Consider the following 19,051-nt stretch of genomic DNA (forward strand, 5'->3'; position numbering starts at 1 on the left):
GTACACCTGAATAGACCTTACCGGGAAGGTGGAGGAGTGTGATCCCACGATAGTTGGAACACACCCTCCGGTTCCCCTTCTTAAAGAGAGGAACCACCACCCCGGTCTGCCAATCCAGAGGTACCGCCCCCGATGTCCACGCGATGTTGCAGAGTCTTGTCAACCAAGACAGCCCCACAACATCCAGAGCCTTAAGGAACTCCGGGCGGATCTCATCGAATCAAATCAGCTCTGTTATTTTCCGTTTTTTCGACTGTTTTCCGTACCTTGGAGACATCATGCCTCGTCGGTGTGTTGTCGGAGGGTGTAACAACACGAACAGGGACGGATTCAAGTTGCACCAGAGGCCCAAAGATGCGAAAGTGGCAAGAAATTGGACGAATGTTGTTCAAAATACGAAGGTGTGGGGAAAGCCGACAAAAATGGTCAGTCGTTTGTTCCGCACACTTTACCGACGAAAGCTATGCTACGACAGAGATGGCAAGAATGTGGGGATATCCTGCGACACTCGAAGCAGATGCATTTCCAACGATAAAGTCAAACAAATCTGCCGGAGTGTGTGAGCTATTCAGGGACAAAGGACCTCGGTAGCACGGCAAGCAATGGCGGCAGTTTGTTCCCGCAGACGAGCGAGCTAAACCCCCTGGATGTCTTGGCTCACACCGCTTCTACCGTCCCTTATGCCACCAAAGATGATCAAGAGAAGAATATCGACCCTAGCTTCCCTGGCCTGCTGACATCAACTCCAAAACTGGACAGATCATCTTTCAGGAAAAGAGAGCGGATGAGGGTATGTCTACAGAATATATTAATTGATGAAAACTTTATTCATTACTCGCGGTTTTACGTAAATTATTACACAAACTGTGTTTACCAATAATTTAGCTTAAAAACATTACAACACTTAAAAACAAACATACCAATCGTTGGTTAGAAGGCGATCGCCGAATTCGTCCTCGCTTTCTCCCGTGTCGCTGGCTGTCGTGTCGTTTTCATCGGTTTCGCTTGCATACGGTTCAAACCGATATGGCTCAATAGCTTCATTTTTTTCTTCAATTTCGCTTGAGCCGCTTAAATCCGAGTCTGAATCCGAGCTAATGTCGCTATACCTTGCTGTCCATCCGCCATGTTTGTTTGTATTGGCATCACTATGGGACGTCACAGGAAAATGGACGGGTGTATATAACGATGGTTAAAATCAAAGCTTTTTTAGGGATATTGCGTGATGGGTAAAATTTTGAAAAAAACTTCGAAAAATAAAATAAGCCACTGGGAACTGATTTTTAATGGTTTTAACCCTTCTGAAATTGTGATAATGTTCCCCTTTAAAGTAGCAGTCTGCGGACTTAGACTGAGACAAACTTTATTGATCCACAAGGGAAATTGTTCCACACAGTAGCTCAGTTACAAAATTAGATGATGTCACCAAATACCTCTACAGCAGACAAACAATGTAGATCGAATGCATCTGAGCAGGATATATTCCATATACTGTAGTATTTAGGTCCAGATATTTACAGTTATTACCTGAGGCACAGGCATCTGCTGCACCGGGTTCATCATGTCTGGGTTCTCTTTACCCCAGTAGCACTTGACTATATGGCCCTCTAATGAAGTTCCATTCACAGACACAATGGCATGGGCTGCTGAATCGTGGGAGCTAAACCTAGACAAAACAAGAAAAATATATAACACTGGTTGCTGTATTTAAACGGGACAGTGGATAAGACGCCAAATGTAGTTATACACAATTTAGAATAAATCTAATGTGTTTAATCATATGACCATTTTAGTCATACACTATTCAACATTTGGAAAAAAAAGCTTAATTTCAGATGAAATAACAGTAAAGGTAGTGTGAAATTTACTTAGATATATTCATGGAGTGCAGCTCTTTTTGAGATGCTCGGCAATAATAATAAAAGTGGTTTCAAGACAACTTCAAAGATGGGTTATCCTTTATACTTGGTTTTAGTCGACAACATTTACTGTAATCTTAGTTGACTAAAATATTGAGAATTTTATCCACTAAAATCATTTTAGATGACTAAATGTTTTCGTCAAAAGACTGACTAAAAATAAATCTAAAACTTTATAACACTAATTGAAGAGATGTTTTAGTTTTAATATGTTAATCTAGTTTTAGCAAATAACTATTGTAATGTCTGGTTTATAAGCTGCTACTTTTTCCCCACACTTTAAACTCTGGGGCTAATTTATGGATTATTCCTGGTTTCACAAAGCTTCACATGCCGCCAATAAATTTACCCTAATCACATCAGACCAATGTTTGCCGAACTGGTCACGGTGGACCAACTAAATTGTTCACATTAAATCAAACCACTCACAAGAATATTTAATCAGCAATTTAGCGCGTTATAAAGTCAGCTGCATCTTGGAGGAGACATGACAAGATGCTCACGATCCACTGAACGCAATCACCCTCCGCCAGGTAGACTTTGTCCTTAAAGCAGCTGCAGGAGCGCCGGCTGTACTCATTGTTCAAGGAAACGACAGCCGCAAAGAATAAAAATCCACAACCGCCAACGTGCATGAAAGTCCCAAAAATTCTTTATCCGTGACACCGTGAAGTGAAGTGAAGTGAATTATATTTATATAGCGCTTTTCTCTAGTGACTCAAATCGCTTTTACATAGTGACACCCAATATCTAAGTTACATTTAAACCAGTGTAGGTGGCACTGGGAGCAGTTGGGTAAAGTGTCTTGCCTAAGGACACAACGGCAGTGACTAGGATGGCGGAAGCCGGGCTCGAACCGGCAACCACCGTACCACGACATTTTGAAAAAATTGTTAGCTCGTCAGAGCAAGCAATTACGAAACATGTATATGTTATTTTAAAACTAAATCACAACACAATATTTACCAATCCTACTGTTCTGTTACAACTAAAAGTTGTAAACTCTTGTTGTTGAAGTGATACCATCCATCCATTTTCTACCACTTATTCCCTTTTGGGGTCGCGGGGGGCGCTGGAGCCTATCTCAGCTACAATCGGGCGGAAGGCGGGGTACACCCTGGACAAGTCGCCACCTCATCGCAGGGCCAACACTGATAGACAGACAACATTCACACTCACATTCACACACTAGGGACAATTTAGTGTTGCCAATCAACCTATCCCCAGGTGAATTGTGTTTATTGCCTGTTATTTAATTAAACATTATTACATGTGTATTTGTCGCCATCATGTGGTCAGGGCAGTTGCATAAGCCAAGCAGAGAAATCTACGGTGCCAGCACGTACTTTATGGTCGTTCTTTTCGAAGAAATACTGCATATATCTTCTGTTTAAGGTTGCATCGCCGGTATGTATCATAAATTGAACTTTGAAACTTGGTTCTTGTCTAAAATATTTCGAGCTAAATTTATGATGTATAATGAGATCTTTGTCATGCTCATTAGCGATACTTTGCAGATGGTGTCGTAGTACAAATTCACTTTTGTTTACCTTCTCATGCCTTGTAAGGTAGCATTGCAGCATATTTATGAATACATTAGCATGACATATGTATTTATTGACTGTATTGTTTGTCTTTTTAGTTTCACCCTTTTGAATGTCAATAAACCTGCTGACAACGCTCATCGGTCTCCAGAGTCGTGACATAAGAAAGGTGTTAAACAGCCTTTGCATCAGACATGCACCCCTAAAGGCACACCTACGCTATTAACACATTAAACACACAAGTACCTAAACATGCGAAGACGTTAAGGACACGCTAGCGAGCAAAAACGCAGCAAAGCCGCTGACTTTATGTTCTTTCCTCCCACACTATTTCACTTCTGAGCATTCCCAAATGTCAACGGAAGCAACCGACAAACACCAAAACATACTGTAATGTTCCAAGAATGGGGACTCAAACAAATTATTTGACAAAAGCCACAAACTCGTACAACAACTCTCCTTTCCCTGCAAAAGCCACACAAACCCTCACCCCACAAAACGCGTCACTTCCCCGTCTTTGCCCCGGAAATGCCGACCCCCAGTCAAAGCCATTAGCTGCAGCCGCTACACCACTGAAGCAATCTGACTAGATCAGGGGTCTGCAAACCGCGGCTCTGGAGCCGCATGCGGCTCTTTCATGCCTCCGCCGTGGCTCCCTTTGGCTTTGAAACCGAATGTCAACAAATAATTGTTACTTGATTTATTATATTTCATTTTATTTATTTTACCGTATTTTTCGGACTATAAGTCGCAGTTTTTTTCATAGTTTGGCCGGGAATGCGACTTATCAAATAAATTTCCCCAAATAATGCGACTTATACTCCAGTGCGACTTATATGTTTTTTTCCTTCTTAATTATGCATTTTCGGCCGGTGCGACTTATACTCTGGTGCGGCTTATACTCCCAAAAATACGGTATTTTAATTTAACAGTTCTGGGATCTTGTCATATGAAAATAAAACACATTTTAATATATTGTCGATGGAAATGTATGTCACAGCCTGCAATGGCTGCCATGCAATTGTATTGTTTTTAGCGGTCAACCCCTAGCAATGGACGGATCAAAAAAGAGAAACATTTTATTTATATTTTTATTAATTTGCTGTTTTTATTGATGACTAGGTAGTTGTTTTAAATTTTTCGTCAAATGAATATTCCGCAGTCGTATGCCTTCAGAACATTGGAATGAGTTGATTTTTATTTTTTTATTCATTAATAAGGGAAGGAACAGTGTATTTTTTTCTAATGTTCAAAATAATTTGATGATTTGCTTCGTTATACCCAGAAATACATCAAATAAGTGTTTATTTTCATAAGTCCTATAGCACAAGTGTAAAGAAACTATAAGTGGCGTTATCGTCATTTTAGGAATCTAACAGAGTTCGCGGCTCTAGGTGGGTTTTATTTGGGGGGAAATGGGCTCCATTGGCTCTTTGTATGCTGAAGGTTGCCGACCCCTGGACTAGATCATTACGCATTGTTTTAGCCATTTTATTTGGACATCGGAAAAAATGTGCACTTTGGCTAGAAAAATAGCGGAGTTCCGCTAAACAGAGGGCATCTGGGATATCCCTGGCCTTATAAACGGGTGCGCTCTATAGCTGGAAATTACAGTAGTAAAATGACATACTTTAGGAACATTTCATGTGTCTGATGAAAAATGCTTGCTGCAGAGTAAGATTGTGCAAAAATATCCTCTACTTACCTTACAAATGAATAACCTTTATCGGGGAAAACTCTGATTTCCAAAATTTGCCCAAAAGGGGAGAAGGTCTGTCTCATTAGTTGTTCTGCAAACCAAAGACAGAAGAGGAAAATGATCTAATTATTTAAATTTTCCCAAGTAAACTAGTTATTGAAGACTACCATGTAGCCCCTCTGGTCTTTTCTGTGCAGTCATGTGAAAAACGGCTTATGAATATTCCCTAATATTGCTGGACACATTCTCACCTGTCAGTCCTGTGCTGACACCACCACAATACACAGTGCAATTACTGGGGCTTGACTGGCTCACTACGTCATCAAACGATAGGTGCTTGGAGTTACCTAGCCGGAGGAGACAGACATCTTCATACATATATCCAACTTCTAATGTGAACAGGAAAACTTGCCATCATTTATGAGCACACACTTTCATATGTGGTTTTTGGTGCGGGAGGCTTTCTCGTGGCCCAGTTAGTTCGAATCTGTCTCCCTCCTAACCATTGGCCACCCATCTGTTGAATGGCGTTTTCTGCTTCCTGCAATAAACAAAATACAAATAAAACTGTGATCACCTTCATTTCTATTTCGATACTTGAAGTGCAAAATACAAATTGCTTTAATGTAAGGTTGACCACCTCAAAATGTACATTTGCAACAGACTTGATTACAAATATATATTAGGGATAGGCCCTATGAATATGCAATAGAAACGGGATATATTTAGCCTATGATAGAGATTTTGATTAAATCATGATAATGCATGCTGATGCATTATCGCAATCTATAATTAAACCACTTATTACAACATATGCTAGCCGGTGTTCTTATATTTTTTTTGTTTTGGGAAAATGTTATTTTTAGCGAGTGACATACAGCATCTTCAACACGCAGACCGCAGTGCTCAGTTTCAACACCGTATGTTTCAACTCCCACACATTGGCCCTCCACACCTAACCTGACTCTCGCCAGATCCTTGTAGTTCGCCGAGCTCCACACAAGGATCTGGGCTCGAGCGCATTGCAAACTCCTTCAAGATAGCAAAAAATAATGAACCAATCAGGATGTTAAATGAAGAGTTTCTGTCTCTGATAGTTGATAAAATAATGTAACTGCATCATAAAGCCTACATGAACTCCATGGTGTTCAGGGATGACTAGTCTCTCCTATTGCTATTGTACTATTTTTTTCAGCTATAGTTACATCATCCATCCATCCATCCATCCATCTTCTTCCGTTTATCCGAGGTCGGGTCGCGGGGGCAGCAGCTTAAGCAGGGAAGCCCAGACTTCCCTCTCCCCAGCCACTTCGTCCAGCTCCTCCCGGGGGATCCCGAGGCGTTCCCAGGCCAGCCGGGAGAGATAGTCTTCCCAGCGTGTCCTGGGTCTTCCCCGGGGCCTCCTACCGGTCGGACGTGCCCGAAACACCTTCCTAGGGAGGCGTTCGGGTGGCATCCTGACCAGATGCCCGAACCACCTCATCTGGCTCCTCTCGATGTGGAGGAGCAGCGGCTTTACTTTGAGCTCCCCCCGAATGACAGAGCTTCTCACCCTATCTATAAGGGAGAGCCCCGCCACTCGGCGGAGGAAACTCATTTCGGCCGCTTGTACCCGTGATCTTGTCCTTTCGGTCATGACCCAAAGCTCATGACCATAGGTGAGGATGGGAACGTAGATCAACCGGTAAATCGAGAGCTTTGCCTTCCGGCTCAGCTCCTTCTTCACCACAACGGATCGATACAGCGTCCGCATTACTGAAGACGCCGCACCGATCCGCCTGTCGATCTCACGATCCACTCTTCCCTCACTCGTGAACAAGACTCCGAGGTACTTGAACTCCTCCACTTGGGGCAAGATCTCCTCCCCCCCTCTCCACCCTTTTCCGGGAGAAAACCATGGACTCGGACTTGGAGGTGCTGATTCCCATCCCAGTTGCTTCATTGGTAATGTAGCAGCCTAGTTTTGAATGGCAGGGTCCCTGCTATCACATGTTGATAAAAATATAACATTTACATAATAAAAATCAACTACAGGCTTCCCAAATGCTGTAATAAATTAAGCATGATGAGTTGAAAATATGTCAGCATGTGGCCCCACTTTTAACTCTTTTTTTCAAACGCTTACTTACAATAAGTCATTAATTTGGCTTTAAAGTCATTATTTTGACTTACTAAGTCATAATAATGACATACCGTATTTTTCGGAGTATAAGTCGCACCGGAGTATAAGTCGCACCTGCCGAAAATGTATAATAAAAAAACAAAAAAACATACATAAGTCGCACTGGAGCCCGGCCAAACTATGAAAAAAACTGCGACTTATAGTCCGAAAAATACGGTACTCAGTATCTAAGGTAACTAGGACTGTTTTGTTTTTACTTTACGAAAAAAATATTGAGATATATATTGTATATCGCCGTTCAGCAAATGGAGCGGAAAACACAACCAAAAATTGTAGGCTTCTTCATGTGACGAAGCCGGCCTACTTCACCGCAGTCTGTAGTCTTCACCGCAGTCTGTAGTCTATTGCTCCCCCAGGCTGTGGTGGCAGCAACGAGGTGGAGACGTGATGACGACAGGCCGAGTTACATCGATCCTTACACCCACCGCCGGAGAGACACCACCTTAACTAACACATTTTCTGGGGGAAACACTGTTCTGCATATTTTCTTTGCACAAACGACATCGATCGTCTACTGACATTGCTGCGTTGTTTCAGTAAAAGTTCTCTAACTTTTCGCTCTGTCGTTATCCAATATGTCGGCTGTTCTGTTTTGGATTTCCCAGCGTTGCTCTCATCAGCGTCACGGGTTGATTTCAATGCGGGTGGTTGAAGTAGCACGTCATTCAAGATAACGGACAAGTGGTTTATCCAATCACATACAATGATTTTTTTTTTTACAAGGCCTTGCCTTCTGAAATACATCTCCTATTGAGAAGTCCCAGAACTACAAGGATCTGGCGAGAGTCAGGTTACTCCACACTAGCAACAACTACACAGTCCTCGTCACCTGTACAAACACCGGAATTCTGAACAAAATGCAACATAAGCAGCTTTTTACAGTAAACATGACTAAGAGTGAACAGGACGAGCTGGTAAAAAAGGACTTGGATCTCAATGATTTCTTGGTCTCATTTGGGTTTCAGAACCAAGGTCTTGCTGCTTATAGTGCCTTTTGGAATAGTTCAAACTAAGGAGAGAAACAATACTTTAAGCCTTTACTTTCAAGTCTGTGTAGGTAACACAGTGATACCTCGGTTTTCGCACGCACCAAGTTTTCATGATTTGGATTTTGATGAAAATTATTGCCAAATACATCTCGGTTATCATCGGTTTTCCGATGTATCATTTCACTGAATGAGTGCCTTAAATAATTCCACACATTAGTAACTCAGTCTTTGTGGGGAATGAATAATGTATTTTTTAGAGTTGAGACACAAACAAAAATTTCTAGCCAAGTAATCCTTTAATCGTCTTGATCATAGATGTGCGTGTGTGGGCGGTTTATTTGATCCTAGAACAATAACCAAACAATGCAAAACTCCATATCTGTCTCCTCTCTGCCTCCTATGGTGTGCTGGGTCGCTGTCATTCGCAGCTGACATAAGGCGTTTAAGTGCAAAGTAGGGCAAGTGCTTTATTGAATTTGGCTGCAAAATAACCCAACACAGGGCCAAAAGAAAGTTGCCAAATGTAACAAAATGCTGTGGAAATGTGGAGGCATTGCAGTGCTGTGAGGAGCTATCTCACACATACGTGTGATTGCATCAGTTGATGTAAACAAAGTTTGTGCAGACAGTCCTGACTCGTCCGTGCGTTCTTGGATACGACAGATTTGCCACAGCTAGCACTGACAAAATGTGAAAAACACTATTACATTTTAGAAAAAAGTGGGAGCAAAGTATGAAGGTGGAGTCTGCTTGGCTCTTCTGCTTGGCCTTCCTACCATGCCGCTTATCACTGTTTTACGTAGGGGTGTAACGGTACGTGTATTTGTATTGAACCGTTTCGGTACGGGGGTTCCGGTTCGGTTCGGAGGTGTAAAATTACTAAGGCTGAAACGACGCGTCGACATAGTCGACGTCATCGATTATGTAAATACGTCGACGCCGTTTTTGTGCGTCGACGCGTCGCATACCGTATTTCCTTGAATAGCCGCCAGGGCGCTAATTAATTTAAAACCTCTTCTCACTCCTGCGCTTACCAAAAGGCGTGGGGTAAATTTAGGCCTGCGCTTATAAATTTGAGTGATGTAAGGATACCATCATGAAAAGCACATTTAATTAAAAAAAACGTTATTATGGTCTTACCTTTACTTATGAGTCCATGCGCAGCTGCTTCTGATCAAAAGCATCGATAACTTGTTTATAGAAGTCTTCCTTATCTTTCTTCAGTTTTAAAAGTCTCTCTGTCTCGATGGAGATATTCCTTTAATTGTCACATCCTGCTTCGATTGAAAGTCCAGTTTAGAAAACTGTTTTATTTTAGATATGTAATCCTCCATGTTAAAAGTGCAAGCAAACGATCGCTGCTCACTCTTGTGGCTTGTTGTCTTCTTCTGCAGCACCGGTCTTCTGTAGTACCGGTAGTCGCAAGAAGGATCACTAGCGCCCTCTACCACCAGGAGGCGGGAGTCATTTAATGACTCATATTTGACACACCCAGCTACTGTATATTAATAAAACATAGCTGCTTACTGTTCTTTTTAGCATATTCAATAGCTTGGACCTTAAATCCTACTGAATAGCTCTTAATCTTCTTCCCTTTATGCGATCTCAAATTATTGAAATCAGCCTCCTCCATTTTGAAAATGATGACAGGTGAAGTGTCACTCATGACGTGACGAGTTTGACCCGGCGGAAGATCTAGACATATGCTAATTATTTTGCGAAACGAGTTTGACCCGGCGAAAATTCCAGACATGCGCTAATAAAATTAATATTTTGCGAAACGAGTTTGATCCGGCGTTAATCCTGAGCCGGCGGTAAGGCCAAGCATGCGCTAATTATTTTGCGAAACGAGTTTGACCCGGCAGTAATTCGAGCCATGCGAATACTATATACCCGGCGCCAATTCAAGGAAATACGCACTTTTTTGTATTGGATGTTTATCTTTATTTTTGCACATTTTAAAGCAAAATAAGCAATACTTTTACTTTTGAAATGCTTATACTATTGCAGAATATTAAGATTTGCACTGTATGTTTATTTTTATATTTGCACATTAAAAAGCAAATAAGCTACTTTTAATTTTGTTAAATGTTAAACGTTTTAAATGTTTACATTGTTACAGAATATTTTGTCATGTTATTGTCAATGTTGACTGAGTGGCCATACTTTTTTATTTGTAAATAAAAGCCATGCCTTTTGAAAAAACTGGCCTACATTTATTTTTTTCATCTTCATTTTAAATAAATAAAAATAATCGGTAAAAGGAAAAATAATCTATGGATTAATCGAAAAAATAATCTATAGATTAACCGATTAATCGAAAAAATAATCTATAGATTAATCGATAGAAGCTGCAGCCTTAAAAATTACCAATTCAACATTTTAAACAAAACCTATATTTTTATGCGAATAATTATAACTTAACATGGACAAAATGTGATGATGCAAAGACGCATCAGAAAAGCAAAACCAGACGCCATCGCAGCAGCTAAGAGATAAAACAATACAGCCAACATTGATACACTTAACAGCTACAAAATTAGAAATGCAGCAGAAAGCTCCCGCAAAGCTTCTTAAAAACGATAATTAACTATATTTACTCTAATTATTTTTTTTCATTTAAGTCTTTATTTATGGGAACAAGATCAATAGTTAAAAGTTCAGGAATAGGTCATGCATGCAAAGACATTAAATTCCATTGAAATTCAATCAATTTGAGAAATTGACCATGGTACCTAGTAGGGCTATGAATCTTCGGGTGTCCCACGATTCGATTCTATATCGATTCTTGGGGTCACGATTCGATTCTAAATCGATTTTATTTATTTTTTTTTCAATTCAACACGATTCTCGATTCAAAAACGATTATTTTTTCCCGATTCAAAAGGATTCTCTATTCATTCAATACATAGGATTTCAGCAGGATCTACCCCAGTCTGCTGACATTCAAGCAGAGTAGTAGATTTTTGTAAAAAGCTTTTATAATTGTAAAGGACAATGTTTTATCAACTGATTGCAATAATGTAAATTTGTTTGAACTATTAAATGAACCAAAAATATGACTTATTTTATCTTTGTGAAAATATTGGACACAGTGTGTTGTCAAGCTTATGAGATGCGATGCAAGTGTAAGCCACTTTTTTTTATAAATGTCTAATGATAATGTCAATGAGGGATTTTTAATCACTGCTATGTTGAAATTGTAACTAATATTGATACTGTTGTTGATAATATTAATTTTTGTTTCACTACTTTTGGTTTGTTCTGTGTCGTGTTTGTGTCTCCTCTCAATTGCTCTGTTTACCTACTCAGTGGCCTAGTGGTTAGAGTGTCCGCCCTGAGATCGGTAGGTTGTGAGTTCAAACCCCGGCCGAGTCATACCAAAGACTATAAAAATGGGACCCATTACCTCCCTGCTTGGCACTCAGTATCAAGGGTTGGAATTGGGGGTTAAATCACCAAAAATGATTCCCGGGCGCGGCCACCGCTGCTGCCCACTGCTCCCCTCACCTCCCAGGGGGTGATCAAGGGTGATGGGTTAAATGCAGAGAATAATTTCGCCACACCTAGTGTGTGTGTGACAATCATTGGTACTTTAACTTTACTTTAACTTTAACTTTATTGCAGTTCTGAGTGTTGCTGGGTTTGATTTTGGAATTGGATTGCATTGTTATGGTATATTGCTGTGTATTGTTTTGTTGGATTGATTAATTAAATAAAATTAAAAAAATACAATTTAAAAATAATAAAAAAAATAGATTTTTTAAAAATGAGAATCGATTCTGAATCGCACAACTTAAGAATCGCGATTCAAATTTGAATCGATTTTTTCCCACACCCCTAGTACCTAGCCCTAATTACCGTATTTTTCGGAGTATAAGTCGCACCTGCCGAAAATGCTTAACAAAGAAGAAAAAAAACATATTGAAATCGCACTGGAGCCCGGCCAAACTATGAAAAAAAACTGCGACTTACAGTCCGAAAAATACGGTACTATCATTCAGCACTAACAACAATTATTGGAACAGTGATCCAAGATCACTACTTACCCATTTATTGAAGAAAGACACAAAGCCATAGCCTTTTGATTTCCCTGTAGCCATGTCTTTCACCACACGTGCATCCCTGTAGATAAACAATAATGCTCAGACATAAATAATGACATCTCTGTGACACAGGCCTTTTCCATAAACAGATATTTATTGTGATAATCGTGTTAATAACTGTTACTTACGATATCCTTCCAAAGGGGCCAAAGGCAGCTCTGACATCTTCTGTAGTTATTTCAGGGCTGAGGTCTCCGACAAAGACGTGAAAGTGATCTTAGACGGAGAAAGCAACATTTTAAAACACAAGTATGCGTGTTCTTGCACATGTTTGATATTGATTATATTTATATGATATTCAATATTAGTAGGGATATGAACATTTCATATCAAGGTTATTAGCATCACGTTTGAATGTGCTAAAAAAATACTTACACACACAGACATTAAATAATTCATTAACCAAAAAAATGTTTTCTTTAAATAAATACATTAAAAAATAATGACACAAACAACATACTTTCCTTGGCAGAAAAAACGTTAACTATTGTTCGGTCTTCCCAAGAGCCAAAATATTATTACATGTGTATTTAAATATCTTATATTTTGATTTGTAAGGGTTTTAGAGTGGGGGTTTTTTTATGATAAAAGCAAAACGGGATGTTGTGCGCTTCCCTTTCGGTGTATGTGACGTCACGCCATTGCTTTTCCTGTTGAAGACACCTCCGTGGCATTACTCCTCCGAGCATAGATCGATAACTAAGTGTGCACAACCTGTAGGTCCAATGTACACAATTGAATAACATAGTAGCTCAGACTGCAATGTGTTTATACACGTTTAAATTGGGGTATAACGTTCCTTAATGGGGAAATACATTATTGTATCTTGTATTCAGGTTAGCATTTAAGCAATCCAGCGCTATTTTGCAGTAGGGCTGTGAATCTTTGGGCACCACATGATTCGATTCGATTCAAAATCGATTCTTGATTCAAAATGATGCTCGATTCAAAGTCAATATTTTTTAATAACATAGGGTGCCAGTTATATTATTAACTTCATTCCTCAATAGAAGAAATTACAGCTCTGATAAATGTATATATTACTCAAAAGAAATGAGTTTTTTCTTTAATAAAATTCCATCCAAACATTTAATAAAGTCACATACAAATAAGGCAACATTATCCAACACACTCTTCTAAAGTAAATCTGTACAGCAGATATGGGCATCGACATCAACAATATGATTTGCCAGAGTGGTTAGACAGGACAGGTAAAAAAAAAATTTATATATATATATATATATATATATATATATATATATATATATATTTTATTTCCCCCCCCCCCTAAAAAATCGATTGATTTTTTTTTATCCATTAAGAATCGTTAAGTAAGAATCATGATTCATTCGAAAATCTATTATTTTGACACATCTATTCTCCAGTAAAGTGTCACTGGTCAGTGAGTTTAAGCACAGTGCGCCAGTTACAAATCACGTTTTTTACGCTAATTTTAATTTAAAAAACGATAATGCTAACTTTTGAGAGTTTTACTGCAGTTTATCATCAATACCATTTATCGTAGCGTCTCTCAATATTGGTCACAAAAAGTATTTTATTTATTTTCATTTGTATGCGAGTCCAATAATTTATATTTACCAACATACATTTTTTTCTATAAACAAGTGTAACAAGAGAGCTATAGTTTTGTAAACCAGAAGTCCAGAAATAATGGTAAATGGTAAATGGGTTATACTTGTACAGCGCTTTTCTACCTTCAAGGTACTCAAAGCGCTTTGACACTATTTCCACATTCACCCATTCACACACACATTCACACACTGATGGCGGGAGCTGCCATGCAAGGCCCTAACCGCGACCCATCAGGAGCAAGGGTGAAGTGTCTTGCTCAAGGACACGACGGACGTGACGGGGTTGGTAGAAGGTAGGGATCGAACCAGGAACCCTCAAGTTGCGGGCACGGCTACTCTCCCAACCACGCCACGCTGTCCCCAGTAATAGAAATAATAGAAAATACTAAAGAAGTATACAACAATTGCACAACTCATTAAAATACAAGAGCTTGTAACTCAAATATTTCCTTCAAGTATGTTGCATTAAATCAGTGTTTCGTGCTTTCCTTGATCTCCTTTCCCATTCCATAAACTGGTGTGTATAGCTTGGTTACAACCACGTGACTGAGAGGCAGTCCGCCTCACTTCAGGTTTTCCCTTCAGGGGGAAAACTTTAAATATAGCCAGCGTTCACGTACCTCATGCTGAGAAGATGTCAAGAGTATTATAAAAGGTTTAGAATTAAATATTGGGCCCTTGACCTGTCGATTTGACTACTACACTTGTTTTCCCCTCGCAAGTCTGACATGCAACCAACAAATTGCACATTGCCATTATTTTATCATACATATTCTACACATTGCTACTGAATATGTATTTATATTTTTTTAAATACATAATTTTTGCGGTCACTTGCAGGCAGCAATCAATGCAGAATCTTTAAAAATATTTTCCTAAAAAAATTTAAAAAATTTAATATCATTTTGTGGCTATATCAACTTCCTTGTGACTAGTGAGACACAGCAATGTGGCTTGAAAATGTTCGAAATTATTTTGACCGATACGAAGGGCGGCAGATACCTGCAAGATGGGCAGCGGTCGTGACGTATTGACATCCACTAACTCGTAATACATGACAAAACTTTCAAGGATGTGTCCTTAAATCCCTTTACAACAAAGGAAAATAAAGATTTGATGGATTGTATTAAAATATTTTAAGTGTTACTTGTGAAAAGTCAGTGAGAGCAAGTAGCTAAGATCTTGTTGATCACGCAATATAATTAGTGAATTTAGAATGAGTGACGCATGGATAGAAGTGACCGTTAGAAAGATGGATAAACATCTGAAAAGGAAAAAATATAAACTCTGAACTGGGCCGCTAAGAAGTTGTTTATTTCCATCTCTATGCAAGGAAATTGGAGCGTAGCATAAAGTTTTCTGGATATTACGTCAATCAGTATGTTTCCATGCACTAACTTAGTCTGATTTCTCAGATAATTTGGTTTCTTCCATTTTCTCACCAACACGTGGAGTGGCAGTTCCCATGCTCTCCCTCTAATGCCTCTCGTACACTAGGGGGCGATTTTGGTCATATCAGCTTGTTTAGCTATGTGGGAATGTAAATTAAAGAAGACAATGCTACATGGAAGAGCTACTCGATATCAAGCTCCAGATCTAAGTGATAAATACAACTTTCCATTTGGTGTTATTGGTAATGTTTTATGTGTTCAAATGACACTTGTGGTTATTATGATCAGACATACAAAAAGATCAATATTTTTGGGTGAACTGCTTTGACTATTTACTGTTAATACCAACTACGCAGTGAATTATATTTAATTGCTGGTTTAACATCATGACATTTATTAAAAGGGTTAGGTTTTTATGTCATATTTTAAAATATTGACTTGGTTTAACACCATGACACTTATTTAAAAGGGTAGGTTTTTATATAATTTATTTGAAAATATTGACTTATTTCAGCTTCTATTCATTTACTCTGTATGCTTGTTGCTGTAAACAGTTCTCCCCTACTCGCTAACCCAGGCCGGGGCAATTATTTTGACTCGGGGGCCAAATATAGAGAAAAAAATGTGTCTGGGGGCCGGTATATCTATTTTTAGGAACACTAATACAAAACCTCACAATAATGTCTGATTGAATGCTAAAAACGCTATAACAGACCGCCTTAAAACATTTAATGGAATTTTAAACTTTTCTATGAACGATAAAACACTGAATATTGACAACATATGAACGTGACACCCCCTCTCCATTGACGTATTTTACAATCAAGCGAAACGCCACAAAAATGCAACAAACAGCAAAATATGAACGCGAAGGATGAAAAGAACCCCACCTACAATCTGATATATGTGATATATCACTAAGCTTTAGAACTTTGTTGTAAAAATCTCCTTCCGCATCTGTCCCTGACACCCGCATTTCAGGCTGGCCGCTCTGGAAACGCTCTGGAAACACTCTGTGGAAACGCTCCCCACCCACACTGCTTGGTGCCTCGTCTGAGCTGCTGTGACGTAGATTACCATAGTAACTGATTAAATTACCATAGTAACTAGTATATAGAGCAAAAGTGCAGATTCCAACCATTGAAAGACTTGGTATAGTTGAAGACTTACGGTCATTAGAAAAAAATCACTGCACAACATAATGGCAGCTACACTTTCCATCTTAAAGATCTAGAAAAATTATTTGGGAACGCCCGGCGGGCCAGATTGAAAAGCTTAACGGGCCGCATGTGTAATATGCCCAGGTCTGCGCTAACCCGCTTGTTGTTCTTCGCTTGTTAATTATTTAGTAAAGAGCGGCGTTGTAGTCCTCCACTGAGACTGCCGCACTGTTAACATCTACATGCCAGAAAAACTGGTTTCCAATTGCACAATGTAGGAGTGTTAATCTGATTTTTAAAAAGTTAAACACAATCAGATTATGGTGTTTCAAAGTGTTTTAAGAAAGCTTATTTTAAACCGAATTATTTGAGGAATTAGACTAATTTAGTGCATAGAAATGTACTGAATGTCCACGCGTATGTGGACATGTCAAAAAAATTAATTTTTTTGGCATTTAAAAAAACCCAGCTTTTGGAAAACACAGCTTCAGTGTTTGTGTACGATGAAACCACTGCACTAAAACACCCTAAATTGGTAAACCGTTCTGCCCCAATATGTACCTGCTATCACCCAATGGATAACTGTTGTACTTACTACTTGTGTCTTTTTTCTGGCTTGTTGGCGTAGTGGCCCAGTTGACTTTGACTTCCTGCAGGGATGGACAGACAAAGAAAAGGCCAGATGGGGTAGGTTTACACCATTTACAACAAGAATTATTCAACGAGTAGACATGCTTGGACGACATCATATTGTGAATTTAAAATTAATGGTCATGTTCTGGCGTCACAATTTTATAGCTAAGACAGCAACATTAATAGCAGTCCTCTTAACACAGGCGGTATTTATACTGCATACTTATACTACAGTGTTTCTTTCCTATTTATTCATTTATTCACTGCGTACAACTGCATTTTTTGCAACCCGACAAAATATTTTGGTGATACCTGTTCGCCCTAGTTCAGGGGTCGGCAACCCGCGGCTCCGGAGCCGCATGCGGCTCTTTGATCACTCTGATGCAGCTCAGCAGCTTACTTGCTGAACCCCCCAATTTTCCCGTGAAACTTCCGGATTTCAGTGCCTCTCGCAGAAAACTCCCGGGATTAATATTCACCGATTTTCACCCTTACAGCTATAATAAGGGCATGCCATGATGGTACAACATTTGGCGCTCTCTACAATCTGTATTAACAGCGTGCCAGCCCAACACTTGTTATACAATATACATCTTCTGCTTGCACACGTACGTGACAGCAAGGCATACTTTGTCAACAGCCACACAGGTTACACTGACGGTGACCATATAAAACAACTTTAACACTCTTACTAATAATGCGCCACACTTTGAACCAAAACCAAACAAGAATGACAAACACATTTCGGGAGAACATCTGCACCTTAACACAACATAAACACAACAGAACAAACAACCAGAATCCCATGCAGCCCTGACTCTTCCGGGCTACATTATACACCCCTAGTACCACCAAACCCCGCCCCCACCCCAACCCTGCTCCCTCACACATCAACCCCCCACTCCCCTCTGTGCGTCGGTTGAGGTGGGCGGGGTTTGGTAGCGGGGGTGTATAATGTATCCCGGAAGAGTTAGGGCTGCATGGGATTCTGGGTATTTGTCCTGTTGTGTTTATGTTGTGTTACTGTGCAGATGTTCTCCCGAAATGTGTTTGTCATTCTTGTTTGGTGTGGGTTCACAGTGTGGCGCATTATTAGTAAGAGTGTTATAGATTTTTTTATACCGCCACCGTCAGTGTAACCTGTGTGGTTGTTGACCAAGTATGCCTTGCTGTCACCTACGTGAGCAAGCGAAAACAACATACAACGTGTGGCTGATCAGGCACGCTGGTTGTAGTGGGTGCTATATGCTGTACCATCACGGCACGCATGACGCTGACAAGCGCCATTCATTTAAAACCCGCGTGCCGCACCAGCTTTCAAATTCCATATAAAGGTGTGGGCAGCATGTCTGAGACCCCTAGTTTATACATAGCACAAAGCAAAAAAAAAAACTTTGTGTGCAGTGTTAATTCATTTAAAATTTCAAAAAAAATGTGCGGCTCCCATTGTTTTCTATAATTTGCGAAACTGGTCAAAATGGCTCTTTGACTGGTAAAGGTTGCCGACCACTGCCCTAGTTTATACACACTTCAGTATGGGATTGTAGGTAAATGTAGCTTGTCGTTACATTGCCATACAGCCAGTGGCGGTATGCATCGCGACTCCACATCTTTACGCACCTGGTTGGCCACAGAATAAATGGAGCATGAGGATCAGTGTTGCCACTTTGGCAACTTTATGGTTATTTTTGCGAGTATTCAGACCTCTCCTAATTGTTGAGAGTGGAGATAATACAGTAAATATTTGTTTTATTATGGTTTAATACAGTTAGTTTGTATGTTTAGCACCCAGCAATGCTGCAGATGCTTGGGTCACAATAAAGCTACATGTGGGTT

The 19,051-nt window shown here is 39.7% G+C and overlaps 1 protein-coding gene across 1 annotated transcript in view; it reads right to left on the reverse strand.

Moving 5' to 3' along the window:
• The window catches only part of LOC140679263 (cytotoxic granule associated RNA binding protein TIA1-like), a 28,438-nt gene that overhangs the window by 6,245 nt on the left and 3,142 nt on the right, over window positions 1–19,051 (reverse strand). The window contains exons 4-10 of the mRNA XM_072914324.1: window positions 17,178–17,232; window positions 12,568–12,655; window positions 12,383–12,458; window positions 5,595–5,703; window positions 5,414–5,509; window positions 5,169–5,253; window positions 1,528–1,666 (exon numbers count right to left, since the gene is read on the reverse strand). Coding sequence (XP_072770425.1) covers window positions 1,528–1,666; window positions 5,169–5,253; window positions 5,414–5,509; window positions 5,595–5,703; window positions 12,383–12,458; window positions 12,568–12,655; window positions 17,178–17,232 — 648 coding nt within the window. The remainder of the gene's footprint in view (window positions 1–1,527; window positions 1,667–5,168; window positions 5,254–5,413; window positions 5,510–5,594; window positions 5,704–12,382; window positions 12,459–12,567; window positions 12,656–17,177; window positions 17,233–19,051) is intronic.

Source organism: Nerophis lumbriciformis, linkage group LG12 (assembly GCF_033978685.3).
Source record: "Nerophis lumbriciformis linkage group LG12, RoL_Nlum_v2.1, whole genome shotgun sequence".
Lineage (NCBI taxonomy): Eukaryota > Metazoa > Chordata > Actinopteri > Syngnathiformes > Syngnathidae > Nerophis > Nerophis lumbriciformis.